The sequence below is a fragment of the Lissotriton helveticus genome, chromosome 2_1 (assembly GCF_964261635.1).
Source record: "Lissotriton helveticus chromosome 2_1, aLisHel1.1, whole genome shotgun sequence".
NCBI classification, from domain to species: domain Eukaryota; kingdom Metazoa; phylum Chordata; class Amphibia; order Caudata; family Salamandridae; genus Lissotriton; species Lissotriton helveticus.
In genome coordinates, this window is record NC_136059.1 from 898,333,156 (window position 1) to 898,351,376 (window position 18,221).

At 44.8% G+C, this 18,221-nt stretch overlaps 1 protein-coding gene across 1 annotated transcript in view; it reads right to left on the bottom strand.

The window, feature by feature from the left end:
* Positions 1-18,007, bottom strand: part of LOC144820176 (uncharacterized) — a 93,993-nt gene extending 75,986 nt beyond the window's left edge. Inside the window, exon 1 of the mRNA XM_078677793.1 lies at positions 17,861-18,007. Within this exon, the coding sequence (XP_078533919.1) occupies positions 17,861-18,007 (147 nt within the window). The remainder of the gene's footprint in view (positions 1-17,860) is intronic.
* Between the last annotated feature and the right edge of the window lie 214 nt (positions 18,008-18,221).

Below are 18,221 nucleotides of genomic sequence, written 5' to 3' on the forward strand. Positions count from 1 at the left end.
TACGTTTTAAGTGAATCTAGTCTTAAACATTAATGGGACGCATTTCTCCTACTGGATTTCTGCGTATAGATAGCCTTATGCTTTTCTAAAAGAAGGGTCCTGGCATTACGCCGGTCAGTTCGCGACTGCGATCTCTGTTGCAGTTTGGACAGCCCATTGCAAATTTGTGAAATTGCAGGCTCATCCCCGGCCACCAGTATTCTGATTGTAATTCTTTCAAAGATTCCTTGATCTCTCGGTGTCTTAGACCCAATCCCATGTGTGCGTCTGCTATTAAAAAGACTCTCCTGTTCGTGTTTGGAATTACTCTATCACCCACTCCAGGGACTCGAGCAAAAGGAACGGAGTTTGCATCAATTATGTATGTATAATTGAGTGGATAGTTCAGAGGTAATGCTGCATAATCGCCTTTTAAAGACGCTTTCACCGCTAGCATAGTTTCTCCGTCTATGTATTTTTCTGAACGCTTTTTTGTGGCTACGGAAGCCGGTTGAACCGCTTCTGCTGAGGCTCTGTGAGCCAGTGAATTCCCTGCAACGTGAACGGCATCACGTTGATGACTCAGTGTATGTATCACGTGAGTCTTTTGTAGTTCTTTCTGCAAAAGAACTACCTATTCCCAAAGCTTTTTATGCTTTATTGTGGCACCTGTGTCATCTTTTAATCGTTTTGAACCCAGTTCTGCAAGTCATTATTGTAAGATTTGACGCAGTAATGCGAATCGCACACTATTAGTGTGGGGAATTCGCGATCGGCATTTTCAAGCGCCATCTTTAAAGATCTTATTTCAGCTCGCTGAGTTGAACAGTTTCTGAGTGATTCAGTTTTGGTAATTAACGGTCTGAATTTACCAAAGGGCCAGCGACCTTTAACAATCGCGCACGCTGCGTTGTAGGATTTTTTCTCTACATCGTAGTGTTGTGCACATCTGTCCATGTAGATTACACATGTGTATTGTTCGAGAGGCAGAATTTCGATTGGCAGAGGATATTCTTCTTCATATTCTAGATTTTCAAATTTTTTTCATTTTCGGGTCAAAATAGTATTTCACGTCTTCTGCAGCAAGAGAATTTTCCCATTGTATCCGTTTTGGATCTAATGCCACAGTAGTCAAATTGCGTGGGCTTGTTAATGCCTCAAGGGCTGATTCTGCTGTTAAAACAGTTATTCTTCTGCCTTGGGCTTGGGCTCTTTCTTTTGCTACAGCAGTTTGAACCGCTATTAGAACTTTTTCAGTAGAACTGAATTTCATTTCGGCTTGTGTGTACAAGTGTGATTTGTAAGCTATTGGTACCGCTTCTCCCTCATTAGAGGTTAGGTACGTGAATCCGCATCTTCCTGGGATGACTCGGATTACAAGGTTGCGTATGTTCTCGCGTGTTTGCAATTTTGTTTTAGCTAACATGTCTGTTTGCAAATATCTTAAAATTTCTGTATGTTTCTGAGTCCACTTTATTGGTTTAAAATCAGGTTTTATTCATTCATAGAGAGGTTTAACCCTCTCTGCATAATTTAGAATGTATGTTCTTCCGAAATTCAGGAAACCTAGTATTGATTGTAAGTTCTTCAGCGTTTTAGGTGCTTGGAGTACAGCACACTTCTCCTAGAAGTTATCTGCTAGGCTTTTGCCTTCACTTGATAATTCATATCCTAGAAATAGGACAGTTAGATGGGCATTTCTTGACTTTATAAAGTTGAATTTGTAACCCTCAGCTGCGAAACCAAGTATTATGGTGTGCACTCTTTTCAAGTGAGTCTCCAGGTCATCATCTGTTAGATAGATGTCATCAACATAAGATAATACTTCATCATCATATATTTCTAGTAACTCTGTTACTCTTGCTGAGAATAATCCTGGGCTATTCTTGAAACCCTGTGGGAGTAGACAGAAGTGTTTTTGCGACCCCATTATTGAGAAAGCGGTCAAATAGCTGCTTTCAGGTGCAATGTTTTGCCAAAAGAATCAATTAGAGATGTCTAATGTCGTTATGTATTTTTTGCGTACGATGTTATTCATTAGTGCTGCACTGTGTGAGTTTTGTACTGCAAATGTTTTGCAACATGAGTTAAGGTGTCCGTAGTCCAAAACTAGACTATATGAATCGTCTGATTTGGAGACAGGAAACAAAGGATTGTTCATTTGTGAGGTGCATGTTACAATCACCCCCTGGTATTCAAGTTGATCTAAGATCTCCCTGACTTATTTTTTAGCTTCTTGTTTAACTGGGTACTGCCTTTGTGCAGTGGGTTGACATTTTAACTGGATTTTGTGAGGAGGAGAGTCCTCATCCCATCCTACATGATTTTTGTATAATGCAGGAGCTTGGGCCACTGCCCATTTTCTTGCATATATGGATTTTTTATGAATTGAAATATGATTTAAGAAGGCAGGCATAATCATTTCTTCGCCATGAGGGCACTCCCTGACAAACTCTGGTGGCCAGTCTTTCTCAGCTAAAAGGATGTCATAGCCTTTCGAAAGGTTATCCCAAAAGAGACCCCTTACTTTCCTGGTCTTGTCCCCCTCTATACGTAGTGTTATTTCGTATATTTTATGAGGTTTGCTAACTCTGGTATCTGCAATTTCCACCTGAATGTATTCATTCGTGTCCACTGTCTCCACAAGATTTATCAAGATCTTGCGAGCTATGGTCACTTCTGCTGCGCTGTCTAGCATTGTCTGAGCCCACTCTCCGTTTTTCAGTTGTGTCCTCAGTATCCTTGGCATGTTTAATTATTTTAATACTGGCTACCTTCTTTCTTGGAAATTGTATTTTTTTACTTTGATGAGCAGGTTCCTTGTCTTTGGACTTGACGTGCTCTTCCTTTTGTTCTGACCGTCCTCTTCTTTCCGATTTCTGTGAGGAAGTCTGAAAAGATCGAGAGGGACGTGTATCAATATCTTGATATCTATCAGGTTTTCTCAGATTATCCCTATTTCTAAGGTTGTATCTTTTCTCAGAGGGCTCCCTCTGGGGAGACTTGTGTCCTTGGTCCGGAGATCTTTCTCTCCGTTGAGGAGACCTTCCTCTGGACTGGAAATGTTTTTCTTTGGGAGTGGATTGTTTATATACATCCCAGCTCAGAGTGTTTAGATTATTTTTAATAAAAGTTTTTTCAGGATTTTCAGTTAGTTGGGGTTTTACTGGTTTCCCACCCAAACTATCTCTTCCTAGTTCTTCATAGAATTTCTATGATTCTGGCAAGTTCAAAAGGTTGTTCTGCTATATCTGTTTCTTTCAGTTTCTGGCGGATCGGCACAGATGCTGCTTCTCCTTTTATGTTGGCTAATAATATAGCCGAGACCTGCTTGAAGTCTTTCAGTAATTTCATACCCAGAGTTAAAGCAGGTTCTGGACCGTATTCATTTTGAATCTGTCTTAGCACATCTGGTATTACCGCCATGGACGGAACACCATGTGTTTTTGTGTAAATGGAAGCAAAGACTGTGCCCCAAGTGTCACAGTCCTCCACATGTGGTGCGATCCCCATTGGAAGACAGATAGTCAGAATTCTGTGTTTTTCAGTAGGTGTACTATCAGGAAATACTGCCTCTATTTGAGTGATTTTTTGTGCTAACCAGAATGGAATTTGTCTCCCATTTTGCGGGTGTTTTACCAAGACATGATTGTATGTTTTGTGGTGTAATTTTGTTTGTGTTCCCCTGATGAGGGGTCAGCTGTGGAATGTTAATTGCTGGTTGGACTGTTGAAGTCCGCATTACATATTGGACCAATTGTCTATGTATTTTAATTTGTTGTTTTAGCTGGGCTCAAAGTTCCTGGTTTGACATTTTTTCAATGTCTAGATGTGGTGTGTAGCTGGCTAGAACCGGCCACGTTGCTCCTGGTCTACCTAGTGGACCGAGCCTGGTGATGTGATTTTGATGTTTTAGGGCGCCTTTAAACCAGAGCAGGTGCCCTTGGTAATTTAATGGGATTTCAACCTCCTCGAAAGGAGTGTATTCATCCGGAAATTCCTCTATTTTGTAATAGTGGAAGTCGTGTGTCACAGCATTTGCTGCTGGAAAATGTATCCATGAATAGAATACCTCTGTCTGCCGATATTCATGGGCCTCTACCGCGAATATGACTGTACCACCTCGTGATGTCAGTCCATTTTCTATACGTTTAATAGTTATAGTTTTCCTTACATTTACCGGAATGATTATAGCATTCGGGTCATTTTCTTGGAGACTTGTGTCATTCGCTAGGAATTGAGCTGCTATTCTAGCTGTCTCCCTTTCGTCTTCAATTTCCGTCATTTTTACTTACAGAAAGTGTTTTGTTGTAGATCAAGTTTCAAGGGAAACAAAGATTAGGTGCACAATATTTTGGAACACTGTATCCTTCAACGTTGACTAAACCAAAAAACTATACATAGGAATCTCTTCCTACTAAGTTCCGGCGGATTTTAACCCTTTACCCACTCCAGACGTCTTTTGGAGTTTTTACGGGAAAAGGGTTCTGTGTGAAAAAGCACGACTGAGTTACTCTAGTGTCTTGCGTTAGATTATCGCCTTACCAAATGTTGGGCGCCTTGTAGTGTAGTTCCTATATTCCCAATAGGCTCTGCGCATTGGAATAATATAAACAGCCGTGTAGACGTAGGACTGAGGTCGACTAGGTCTCTACTGACTATATTAGACTTAATTAGTTTTGCCAGCTAGCTCAGAGGTCACTAGAAACTTTCTCGAATAAACAAGGAGGAGTTTAACTTCCCTGGATAGACAAGAAGGGATTAGCTTCTGACAACCATACAACATGACAACTTTGCTCCCTCAGAATAGGAGTGCATCTCTAGAGTCGTGTGAAAACTATAGACAGCTATTTTACTCAGTCAATCGTGCATACTTAGTTTCACCAGAGTGCAGAGAATAGAGAGACAAGCGTTTTCAATAAAAAGGTGTTATTTATTGAGCAGTCTTCTTTCTCATGCAAGAGAAATGAATTGCCACAATTGCAATACTTATAGTAAAGTAAAGTGCGTACAGTAAAAGGAGTATTATAAAATAATACTGTAAAAGCATTGATATGGTTTCTTAGCCATATGATACTTTAAAATGGATAAAATATATACATACATATATACATTGACTAACAAACTCAACTGGTCCTTCTAAATATGCCTACCCCGGTGTACCTGACCTAAGCCTAATACTTGGGAAGGAGTAAGTAAGTAGCAGTTTAAGTTAAGTTGGTTTTGCCAAGAATCTGAGTCAAGAATTCTCTTTAAGGGTTTAGTCAGCTCCTTACCTGGGTAATAGAAAGTAGGAGGTCTGGTATCTCTCTCTCAGGACTCGATATCCCAGCAACCCGCAAGGGCGGCTGAAAACACCGGAGCTGGATTTTCTCGGCTGGAGAAAAAGACAGCGTCTTTCTCAGTGCGTCAAAAGGGAGGGGCGGCGTCCGTGGGCTCTCGCATCAACTGGGCTCTCGGGCAAGTAGATAGCCGCTCTGCTCTGCTCCAAACCACCGTGTGTTTGCTTAATGCAATGTTGGTATATTTATACCTGAAAGGTGCCGGGTTTGACGTAAGGTTGGACATAAGACGTCAATAAAGATGTCACTAAGAACTGGCCGTTCTTTCAGTGTTCACAGGAGTTCTAGGACAAATCAAAACAGAAGCATGGGGATTTCCCAGGTTGCTGGAGGTTTGTTTTGTTTAAAGTACTCGTTGTACTCTCTAGGAGCCTGGGGAAGTAGCCTTGCTTAATTTGGACTGCATGGGCTACGACTAAATATGGATATGATTCTTATGCCTTTATAAGGATATTATTTATTATAACCACATAAGGGCATAAATCAGGAATATCGAATTAGGGTCCTAGATAGAATTACAACACTGGAACAAACATTGCTGAGTATTTAAAGCTGGGGACTTTTCATTGTCTCTTGGTAGACATATGGAGGGTCCTCCAACCTGGTATTAGGTAGTACTCTAATCCCCCTCACAATCTTCACTTTCATAGTTCTTGGTCTCTAAACTTGAGTACATTGGTAAAACGATCTCAGACCATAATCCTTTACTCTTGCAACTCTCTTGGGGTGGTTATATTCTACAGATCTTGGCCTTAACGCTACAACCCTCCACAATCGAGTATTTTGACTTTAGCAAACAGATTTGAGAATCTATAATCCACTACTTCTATGGCAGTTGTGGCACAGCTCCTCCTGCCTGGTGGAGTGGGATGCTCTTAAGACTGTGCTGTGAGGCAAATGCATTTGGGCAGTGATTGGGGAATAAAGAGTGGGTGAGCAGGACTTGGTGAAACTTGGGCGCTCCCTTGGAGCCCCAAAAGCAGGCAACTCTTGTTGACAGCTTCTTTAGGACAGCCCTTCTCGCTGCCAGAGAGTGTCAGACGTATCTGTTATTGTGCTCCATTGATCATAAAGCACACATTGTCAAAATGCACCCTGAGGGTGATAAATCCGATAGACTCCTTACATGGCTGGTCATGAAAGGTTCCACAAATTGTATTGTATTGTATTGTAGTATATTTGTATAGCGCGACCTGTCACCACCAAGGGCATCCTGGCGCTTTGAGCCATGAACCAGCGGATTCAGCAGCTAGCCTGTCCTGGGGAAGAGATACGTTTTCAACGCCTTCCTGAAGGCTGAAAGATCCTCAAGACTCCTTAAGGGTAGTGGCAAGGAGTTCCAGAGTTTGGACGCCGCCACTCTAAAGGAGCGACCACCCATCCTCACTCTCTGGAACCGCGGGACTACTAGTAGCCTGGATGATGAGGACCGCAGGGCTCTAGATGGAAGGTACCAGGCAAACATTCTTTGCAGAGGGATCGGGCCCAGACCATGAATGGCTCTAAACACAATACATGCCGCTTTATAGCGAACACGTAGATGGACCGGGAGCCAATGGAGTACCTGTAGCGCAGATGTCGAGGAGCTATAGTAGGGGCGGGATAAAGCAAGTTTGGCTGCAAGATTTTGAACCCTTTGGAGCTTGCCCAGAAGTGTTACCGGGGCTTCCAGAAGCAGTGCGTTGCAGTAGTCAAGTCGACTTAGAATAGTGCTCCGCACTACTTCAGGTCTAGCTTGTTCAGGGAGGAGAGGTAAGACCTTGCGCAGCATGCGTATAAGCATCATGCACGTTGAAGTGGTTTTGTTTATGTGCAGATCCAACTGCAAGTTGGGCCCAAAAATGACGCCCAAGTTGCGCGCAGATGGTGCGGCTGACACAGTGTCTGAAAATGACTGAGGCCAGAAGTCGTTAGGGAGATCCCTAGGGACTCGATCACTAGAGCAATACAGGACCTCCGTCTTAGTTCCGTTGAACTGTAACGAGTTCAAGCGGAGCCATTCCGCTGTAGCCTGCATGCACCGGTGGAAAGTCTCCAGCGGGACTGCATCCTGTCCCTCGAGTGAGAAGACCAGCTGGGTATCATCCGCATAGTTAAATGCGGAGATCCCAAAGGATTTAATAAGCTGGACTAGGGGGCGGAGGTAGACATTAAAGAGTATCGGGCTGATGGCTGAGCCCTGAGGTACTCCTTATCCCACCCTCCGCTCCTCTGAACTAAAGGGAGGGAGCGAGACCCGTTGCTGACGATCGTCCAGGTAGGAAATTAGCCAATCCCTAGCCTTGTCTTTAACCCCGCACTCTTCTAGCCTCGATATTAAGGTAGGATGGCTGACCGTGTCGAACGCGGCCGACATGTCGAGCAGCACCAAAAAGGCTGCTCGACCACTGTCGACTCGCGCCCGCAGATTGTCTAGCACGGTCACTAACGCGGATTCCGTCCCATGAGCCGGGCGGAAGCCGAATTGCATCTCATCCAACCAGGCATTCCCCTCTAAGAAGTCGGACAGAGTGCGGGTGACCAATTTTTCCATGATTTTAACTGGAAAAGGAAGCAGAGAGATCGGCCGGTAATTGGAAAGACAAGCAGGGTCAAGCGTGGGTTTTTTTAAAAGCGGAGATACCACTGCCTTCTTCCAACAAGCCGGTACAAATCCTGCTTCGAACGACTGGCAGCAGATGGAGTGCAAAGGCTGAAACAGTTCCTCCTGAAACAACCTCCAGAATTTTGGGGGGAGAGGATCGAGAGGCGAGCCAGTCGCGATCGTGAGGGCTAGGCTGCCAAACTCCTCCAGGGAAGGAAGGGGAAAACACCTCAGCTGGGGTCGACTGGCCACAATCGCCGGAGCTCCCAAACTGAGGGCCGGGTCCGGTGAAGGAAAGGGAGAGCAACTCAGCTGGGGTCGACTGGCTTCAGTCGCCGGAGCTCCCAGACTGAGGGATAGGTCCGAGACAGGAAGGGAGGAACAGCTCAGCTGGGGTCGACTGGCTTCAATCGCCGGAGCTCCCAGACTGAGGACCTGGTCCGATACAAGAAGGAGGGAGCCACTCAGCTGGGGTCGACTGGTCTCAATGACCGGAGCTCCCAGACTGAGGGCTTGGTCCGAACCAGGAAGGGAGGAGCAGCTCAACTGGGGTCGACTGGCTTCAGTCGCCGGAGCTCCCAGACTGAGGACCTGGTCCGATACAAAAAGGGAAGAGCCACTCAGCTGGGGTCGACTGGCCTCATTCACTGGAGCTCCCAGACTGAGGGCCTGGTCCGAAACAGGAAGGGAGGAGCCACTCAGCTGGGGTCGGCTGGCCTCAGTCCCCATTGCTACCCTCCACCTCTCCCCATGTAGCACTTTACTCTCCCAACACGCTATTCACCCTGCCTTTTGCACTCTCTATCATGCCAGGCTTAGACGATTTCCCAATAGAATTTTGCGGTACCTTTATGGATCTGCTGGTCCAGAGACTGGCTGAATTGTAAAACACTATGCCACGTGAAGTAACATTAACTCCTTCTATTAGGGAGGTCAATTGTTGTGAAGTGCTGCCAGCTTACGTTGTAGGTTCCCTTGTCCGTCCTTGTCCTGATGAAGACCCGTAGCTGACGTGTCAACCCACCCACCAATGCGCCAGGGTCGAAACGTCGACATTCTTTTATCCCATAATTATTTGAAACCTGAATCCTCTTCCCATTTCCCTCCCCATGGCATTGTGTCTTTGTAAATAGGAAATTATTTTGATTTAGTTACTTGGGTCAGGTTTCTGTTATAAGGAATTGTACCTTATGCTTCTTATGTGAATTATTTCATTCTTTTATTGATCTTTTCTTTCACACGAGCACTATTCTTTGCACTTTACTACTGCGTCTGGCAGTTTTCTTTCTTGATTTATGTACAAAGAATTTTTATATAAATTGTAAATATTGAAATAAATGTTGATGTTCGAAGAAACTGGCATTTTTTGAAACACTTGATGGGTGCATTGCATACGTATATGTATAGACAAGAACTTTTTCTTTTCTCTGTTTAGGATTAATTCCTATGAACTAGTATTTTTTTTAAAGAAGTGATTTGTCCTTAATACTAAATATAGGTCCAGGACCATCTTTCATACTTATCATTTGATACCCAGGTCCTTTGACTATTTTGGGTGATACCCCATTTTTTAATGGTTCCTACATATTGCAAGACAGTGCTTTGATTGATCACATTTGACCCTGGGCGAAAAGTGTGGCCTACCGTAGGTCACATTTTTTATACATAGGTGCTTTACAAGGGCATTCGACTACTTATGGGGAATAACTGCTTCTGAGTCCCCCACTCATTCATTAACTTGTTTACAATTGGATCTGGACGGAGACTAATTTCCAGGTTAGTTAGAACCATTCCGGATTCCTGTCCCCTTGGCAAACATTTGCAGCAGATGGACAAATTATGTGGGTAGTCATTTTACCTAGAATGAGTAGGCAAGTTACTTTCCCATCGGCACAACGTTTTTTCACAATGCTAGATTCCAGTATATTCAACATAATATCCTCCACCGTGCCTACATGTCTCCTGCAAGATTATGGAAAATATATGCCTTTGCTGATTTATTGTGTTCAGTGTATGTGCCCTGCCCCTTAAAAAATGCAGAAATTGATTAATGCCCGATTGGCATATTTACCAATGCTACAAGACTTAAGCAAGACCCCGCCAAATGGTTGAGAAACTTCTCTCAGATTCCCATTGGAGTCCTTGAAGAACGGATAAGCTTGCTTCTTCCAACACCAACGACCACCTCTCCACAAATGAACTCACTGAGTGCTACAACGCAAAGCTAGTGTCCATGCTTGGCCAACTAGCTCTCCTAAAGCTGAAAAAAGAGCTTGGCCACTCCATCCAGATCATGGTTAAACTCCGACCTCAATTCTGAAAGGAGAAAACTAAGAGCCAAAGAAGGAAAGTGGAGAAATAACCCTACCTCCATCCTCCACGATCAGCTCAAATCAGCCCGTGGGAAGTACAACAATCACATTAAAAAAAAGAAATCCATTGTTTTCCGTTTGGCACTGGACAGTGCCAAAAACAGACCCAATGAGATCTATAGCATCATCAGACAACAAACCTCCAAGCCCGTGTCCTCCTTTATACAGGCGTCCAAAGAACTATGCGATAACTTCGCCAACTTCTTCAATGATTAGTTCACTAAAATCGAACTCTCACTGGACGCCAACAACACGCACCCCGCGAAGAGCATCGCAGCTGGGTCGCTTGATCTTTCTCCTGGTACCTCTTCCAATTCCTGGCTAAGTTACCGCCCCATTCAAGAAACTGAAATAGTCACGCTGATCTCCACCTCCAAACCCTCAGCTCATGTACGAGACCCCATTCCTCCCCTACTGACCAAAAAACTGAAGCACGCCTTAGCCCGCTCTGGAGCACGATTATAAATAGCTCCCTGAAAAACGGAGTTGTTCCAGACTGCCTTAAAATGGATCAAGTCACATCCCTGTTGAAAAAACCCGGCCTAGACGTTATGGATCTGAACGCCTTTAGACCTGTGTCGAACCTCTCCCTTCTTTCAAAAACCCTAGAAAGATGTGTATTACATCAACTAACCCAACACCTGGACAACATCAACCTCCTGGACCCACACCAGTCTGGCTTCAGAAAAGGCTGTAGCACAGAAACCGCAATCCTCAACATCATCAACGATATCCACGGATCATTAGACTCTGACCAATGCTGCCTCCTCCTTCTCCTTGACCTCTCGGCAGCATTTGACATGGTAGGTCACAAACTCCTCATAAGGGCTCTCCAAAAAAGTGCTGGTCTTGGAGAGGTAGTCCTCAAATGGCTCTCCTCCTTTCTACACAATCGCACACAAAAAATAAAAATCAAAAACTTCACTTCCGACCGCCAACAAGTCAACAAGGGCGTCCCTCAAGGTTCAGTGCTATCACCCCAACTCTTGAACATCTACATGAAACCTCTCTCCAAACTACTCAGCAAAGCCAACATCCGCTTCCATCTCTACGCTGATGATACTCAGATTTATCTAGAAACTACCTCTCTCAAAGACATTCAAAGATTCAATGATGTACTGAGAGATGTCCAACACTGGTTGACATGCAACCACCTTAAACTAAATCCTGACAAGACTGAGACACTCCTCATTTCGAATAAAGAAGATAACCCCCAAATTGCTGAGTGGTTAAAGGCCATCGATGCTCTCAATGGGAATCTCACTCTAGCAAACTCTGTCAAATCCCTAGGCATCACTCTAGACCCAAAACTGAACATGACGAGACACATTAAGAATTCGGCCAAAAGTGCTTTCCTTAACCTCGGACTACTGAACAAAATAAAACCCTTCATTCCGCCCAGTGATATTACACAGGCCACCCAATCTCTGGTACCGTGAAGACTGGACTATGGGAATGCAGTCCTCTCCGGAATTCCAAAATCGCATTTGGCTCCCATTAAAAAAAACAATGTTGCATGGGGCTGCCAGAATGATCACCGGTATCAAGAAATTCGATCATATCTCCCCTGCACTCAGGGAACTTAAGTGGCTTCCAGTCGAAATGCGGATTAGCTTCAGAACAGCCAGCTTCATCCATAAAGCCCTTCACACCGGAAAACCCGAATACCTGGCGAAAAAACTCAAAAAAGCCGGCCAGACCAGGAACCTCAGAAGTTCAAACTCCCTCCCACTCATCCCACCAAAAACTAGAAGAAAAAAAACTGCAGATCGATCCTTCACCGGAAGCACTCCAAAAACCCTGGAACTCCATTCCCCCTCACATGAGAACCATTCCCTCCTTTGTAGAATTCAAAAGCCAACTCAAAACCCTGTTCCTCAACGTCTCCATAGGAAGTGGATAGCTCGGGCAGCTAGCAGACATCGAGCTCTGCTCCAGCTCCAAGACTCCGAAGAATCCTGAAGGCAAAAACTGTCCTGAACTACAATGTGTTGCTCTTTTATTTTGTGTTCTTCTATTAATATTTTTCTCTTCTATTTTGTATCTGGTTATTATTTGCTATGTACCTGTTGTAAAGCGCTCTGATACCCCAGGGTCAGGCCAGCGCTATAGAAAACTTCTTAAATAAATACATAGTATATGGTGTAGAAATTGCACCCATGACATTGAAAGTTAAATGGTACAGCACGCCTTATTACGCCTTTCACTACTGTGTCAAGGAAAATATGGGGTCAAGCCTACCATTGTGATCTGGTTGCTGCACTTTAAACCTGTGTAGACTTACCCCTTTTGTTAGGTACAAAGCCTCTATTTTACATATGTTACCTCTATGTAGACTCCATTGCCTACATGCTAGGTTGCATGGTATTTAAAAGTGGGACATCTAATAAAATAATGTTAACATGTTCCTACAGTGAGAAGCCCCTAAAAGCTATTTTTACTGTGACAGGCCTAGCTGTCCTATGTAGAAAATCAGAGTATAGATTAAAATACTGATGCTGTATCTCAGAACAGAACCAGCTAGAAAAATACTTAAACAACTATTTTAATAGCTATTAAAATCCAAGTCAGACTTTTAATTAGGGTAAGGTAACTTTTAGGCAGTTACGTTTTCTGTTCCTGAAGTTCCTGGAGGCTAAATTATGTTAGCTCTCCAGATTCTCCCAGCCTGTGTAAGCCCAGGAAAAGGTATAAAAGAGGTGTAAAATGCCTCTTAGGAGCAAACAAGTAGCTGACCTGAACAGGCAGAGATGACTCCTCTGAGCTTCAACAGAATATGCATTCCTGTGAAAAGTCGCAGTTGACCATTGCCATTGGCCACTGGACCTTGACTGGACATTGCTGTTGTCCTCTGCCTGACACCCTGAACTTCTCTATGTGCTCCCCCTGAGGCCCTAGGGGCCTTAGAAGTGTACACCTGTTGTTATCCCCGCACCAAAAGCAGTTGGAGAACGTTCTCAAAACATTGGCTCTAGAGCTCCAGAGCTTCAACGGGCCTGACCATGAAAAATATCTGATCAGCAGTTCCAAGTCATCAGACTAAATTTCATGTTTGTCCTACACAAAAAGAGTTTTTCTTCGGAATTCATTTTTCAGATTGGGACTTAGAATTATTTTTCAAACGTACCTCCTGCTAGGCCCTAGCTGAGTCAGTGTACTTGCTATATACAACCAGCACTCCTTTACTGCCGGCCTCAATTGGTGCCTAGGTCTACATCACTGATTGACTACCATTGGCATTTTGCGCTAGTTGGCACTATTTTCCCCTACATCTTTAAAATTTGACATCTATAGTTCTCTCTTTGAATGTTTGTCATTTAGGAGGGAATTTGTTATTAAATGATAGTCTAGTTTTCTAAATTGGAAGGTGATGCTTATTGTGCTGTATTTTCAATATTTAAACTGTTTTGTTACTTCAAAATGCTTTACACATATTCTTTAAGTTAAGCCTGTCTGATATGTGGCACAGATACCAGAGGTTGAACTGAGGTTAAATACACAGACACATTTGACTGGACCTAGCAAAATAGTAACTAAGGGCCAGATGTATGTAATCCTATATACCGATTCTAAAATACCGAATTTTACTGATTCGGTATTTGAGAATCGGTAAATGGGCTGTAGGTAAAAATTAGGTAATTTTTACAGTTTCGGTAAAATTCGGTATCAGCCATTCGGTATTTACCGATTCAGTATTTACCAAATCGGTAATTCCCATTCAATCCTATGGGCCTTTTGGCCCATAAGAATGAATGGGAATTACCGATTCGGTAAATACCAAATTGGTAAATACCGAATCGGCTAGGAAAAAAAAGTAAAACTCGGCAGTCAGCCAATCAGGTACAACCACCCCCCTCCCAACCAGGATGTGGCTACACCCAGGTAGCTGGAAGCAATTAGAAGCTTCTGGAGAGGCTGTGAGAGCAGAGCTGAGTCCCTGAGCCACAGGAAAACGTTTGTGCTTTTGAAGTTGAAAAATGGCAAACACCAGTGAAAAGGAACTCCCAGAGACGAAGAGAAAAATAAAATTCAGCAACATGGAGCTGCAGGTCCTCGTGGAGGAGGTGGTGAAAGAACACCATAAATTGTTTGGAAAGCAGTCCGTGACTGTGGCTGAATCTGCCAAAAGAAAGATTTGGCTGGAAATACAGTCTAAGGTGAATGCTGTAGGACTGACTCCACGGGACATAGATGACCTGAAAAAGAGGTGATAGGACCTCAGGAGCTTGCTCAGCCAGAGCTGCCACCAGAAAAGGTAAGAAGCATGTACAGCAATCACCCCCACCCCATCACCTTCCCTTTCCCCTAGGTGGCAGTGTTAACCCCACTCCAGTAGAGGTAGCAATATACCGCAGCAATGCATTATGGAGATGTAGTCATGGAAAGACCTACCATGTCATACAGCACACCAAGCAACAGGTTATGCAACACATATCAGTGATGATCAAGCCGAGGCAATATGTACAGTGTTTCAGTGTGAAGAATTTAATTGTATAAGCAGTGAGTCAGGAGCACATAGCTAATGTACGCTTTTATGTCCACAGGTGAGACATCTCACAGGCGAGAAGGAAGGCAGTGCACCACAGAGGGACGACAGCCAGGATGCAGGCACAAGTGCAGGGCATGACACAGAGGACACTGGTGCACCAACAACACAGCCACCATCCCAAGACCTTGAAATGTCTCCACAGCTGCAGGCATCCCCAGAGCGTTCAGGATCCCCTCAGCTACTGTCCTCACCTGAACTGCCTGCGTCACTGCCGCAAACAGCTCCTGCAGCTCAAAATAGCAAGAGGCATGTCGTTGCCCCACTAGTCGAAATGGAAACATCAGCAGGTGACATGGAGGGGGATGAGACACCAACCTTGGCTACGGAAGGAAGCACTGCCACACAGCAGTCCAGCGCAGAGGGTGCCCGCACAGGTACCAGACGCTGCAGGCCCAGAGACAGCAGTGCTGCACAACATGTGGAGGGTCCCAGTGTCTTCCGTGGGCTGGAGGGTAGCATGGTTAAGATACAAAGAATGCAGGGGAAGGCCATCCAGTCGGTGCAACGCCAGATGAGGCACCTGAATGCAAACATGGAAAACATTGGGAAGGGCATCAGTGCACTGGTGGATGAGAACAAAGAGATGGTATCAGGTATGAGGGAGATGGCTGCAGGGATGCGGGACATGTCACAATCCGTGCTTTTCTTGTGCACTAAACTGGATCAGGACAGAACAACAAGGAGGAAGGACAGGCATGAAGCACAGTGACACACCAAGGCTGTTAACCGCCTGGCCACTGCAACTTCCCTTCTTTGCAGGCGATGCGTCAACATGCTAGAAGGACTAACACAAAGCAGCAATGAGGTGTCCTGGGGCCTAGCAAGGCTGACAAGTGCTGTAGAGGTGCTGCTGAATGCTCAGTCAGCACATACTGCTGCTCTGGATGTACCTGAGAGCGAGGAAAGCACCAGTAGGAGCAGCATGACAAGCCCCCCTGTTGCTGAGACACGGAAGAGCAGCAGGCCCCATGGTGCTCCAAATGTCCACACACCTAGTGACGACAGACAATTTCTTCTGTCACCAGTAGGCGTGGCCGAAAATGACTTATGCTGTCCACACTCCAAGACCTTTAATGGGGATGTGAGACAGGACTCACATTACTAATGGATACCATTTGTGTTGCACATTTGTGCCTTTGAGAACCTGCGTAGTGCCAAATATTAAACTACTTTGGGTACGTACTCCACCTGTCTGTGTCTCTTTACTCACTCACAAGTAGTTGATTGTGATCTCTGCCCGTCTCTGTCTGCCATCTGTTGATGGCGCAGCTCCTGCTGTGTTGGGGTCAGGCAGTGCATGTTCATCATCATTGTCCTGAAAATCGCACAGTTCCACCTCTGTGCCCTTCTTTGTAGCAAGGTTGTGCAACATTGCGCATGTTGCAATGATGTTACAGCAGCTGAGTGGTGAGTACTGCTGTGCGCCTCCGCTTTTGTGGAGGCAGCAGAACCTGCTTTTTAACAGCCCAAAGACGGCTCCACAACTTTCCTAGTGGTTTTGTGTGCCACGTTATATCATCTCTGGCTTGGCGTAGATGGGTTCAGGTAGGGTGTCAAGATGAACGAGCGGACGGCATATGCGCTGTCACCAGTTTGAAAATGATACAACCATTACTCAAATGCGCAACAACACATACATCTGCAATATCTATCAGGGTGTGTCACAGTGTTTTACCTAGCAGGTATCCTTCTCCAAATTCCCCAGCTGTCAGGCATGAGTAGATCCCACTGTTCTGAAAGATGAAGGAGTCGTGGGTGCTTCCCGGAAATTTGGCCACAATGTCTGTGATGATGTTGTTGGCATCACAGATTACCTGCACATTGATAGAGTGGGTTAACTTCCTGTTTCTGTAAATGTACTCTGTGGCAGCAGGTGGGCATATTGGGATGTGGGTGCCATCAATGCAGCCAATGACGTGTGGAAAATGTGCCAGTTGATAGAAGTCAGTCTTGGTCTTTATCAGATCTGCATGTGTGTCAGGGAAGCTGATGTGATGATGCATTCTCTGCATTATGGCCTCTAGGAACTTCCGGAAGAAACGGGACAGGCAGCTCTGGGACACCCCACCTACTGCAGCAATCACCCCCTGGTAACTCCCAGATGCAAGCAGGTGTAGGCTACAGAGGACCTGCACATGGTGTGGGATGGCATGCGCCCTTGGTGTTGGGTGCTACAGGAGTGGGTGCAGGTCCCTGATCAAGTCCAAGATGGTTTGGGGGTGTAGCCTGTATCTTTGTAAATTCTCTGCCTCTGTGAGTTGAAAGAGCATTATCCTCTGTCTGTAGACTTGCTCCAACCTTCTCCAGCCCTCTCTCCTGCTGCCTGTAGCCGTAGCCGCCTTGCTATCACATAGAATGTCGCCATTCTGGTCACACTATTGCATTTTGGGGCCTTTTTTATAGCCTGCACCTGGTTACCACCTGCTTTCAATCCATGTTAATTACCGACTCTTAAATACCGAAGTTCATGAAATTCGGTATTTTAGAAGTTTCCCACATCTCAAAACAAATTTTTTACCATTTCTTATTTACCGATTCGGTAAATAAGAATTCAGTAATTTCCGATTCGGTATATTCCGCTTCTGTAAATACTGAATCGGTAAATTCCGAATCGCTAAATTACCGACTAGTATTTACCGATTCGGCCTTTTTTGGGCTCCTACATCTCAAAAGCCAAATACCGGTCGGTAACGTCGAAATTCGGTATTTTCGGCCGTTACCAACCGGTATTAGGCTACCTACATCTGGCCCTTAATTATTTGTGTAGGACGTCAATCCACCCCACCTAATAAACCACTTTCGCACACCAGTCCAATCTAACAGATGATGAGGTAATGCATACAGTTGAGTTTCAAATATCCTATTCTTTCTCCAGTCCAACAAACAATGAAGAAAGTATATGCAGTAGAGGGAGTCAGATCTCAGATATTTATGCCTTACTGGAAATGGCTAACTCCAGTAGCAGGCCAGGAATGCAAACTACTACACCCCAGAGTGAAACTCTGCCCATGGTGGAGACTCCCAGGCTCCTTACCTTCCCTCTTATGTCCTTGGAGGTGACGGACAGACTTCTGGATTGGGTTAACTCGGGCTCTCCTTTAGATCCTTGTCCCCTTAAGGTGTTAAAAGCCTGTCGAGAGATAATTACTCCCCTCTCCACTGAAGTCATGAATGCCACCATTTCTGAGAGAGTGTATCCCTCGTCATGGAAGACATCAGTAGTGAAGCCTCTTTTGAAGAAACCCTCCTTGGATCCTGGGGAATTGAAAAACTATAGGCCAATCTCCTTGCTTCCCGTCCTTGCCAAGATTTTGGAGGCCTATCTTAATCTTCATCTTAGCACTTACCTAAAAGACCACCACCTTCTGGATGGCTCCCAACATGGCTTTAGGAGT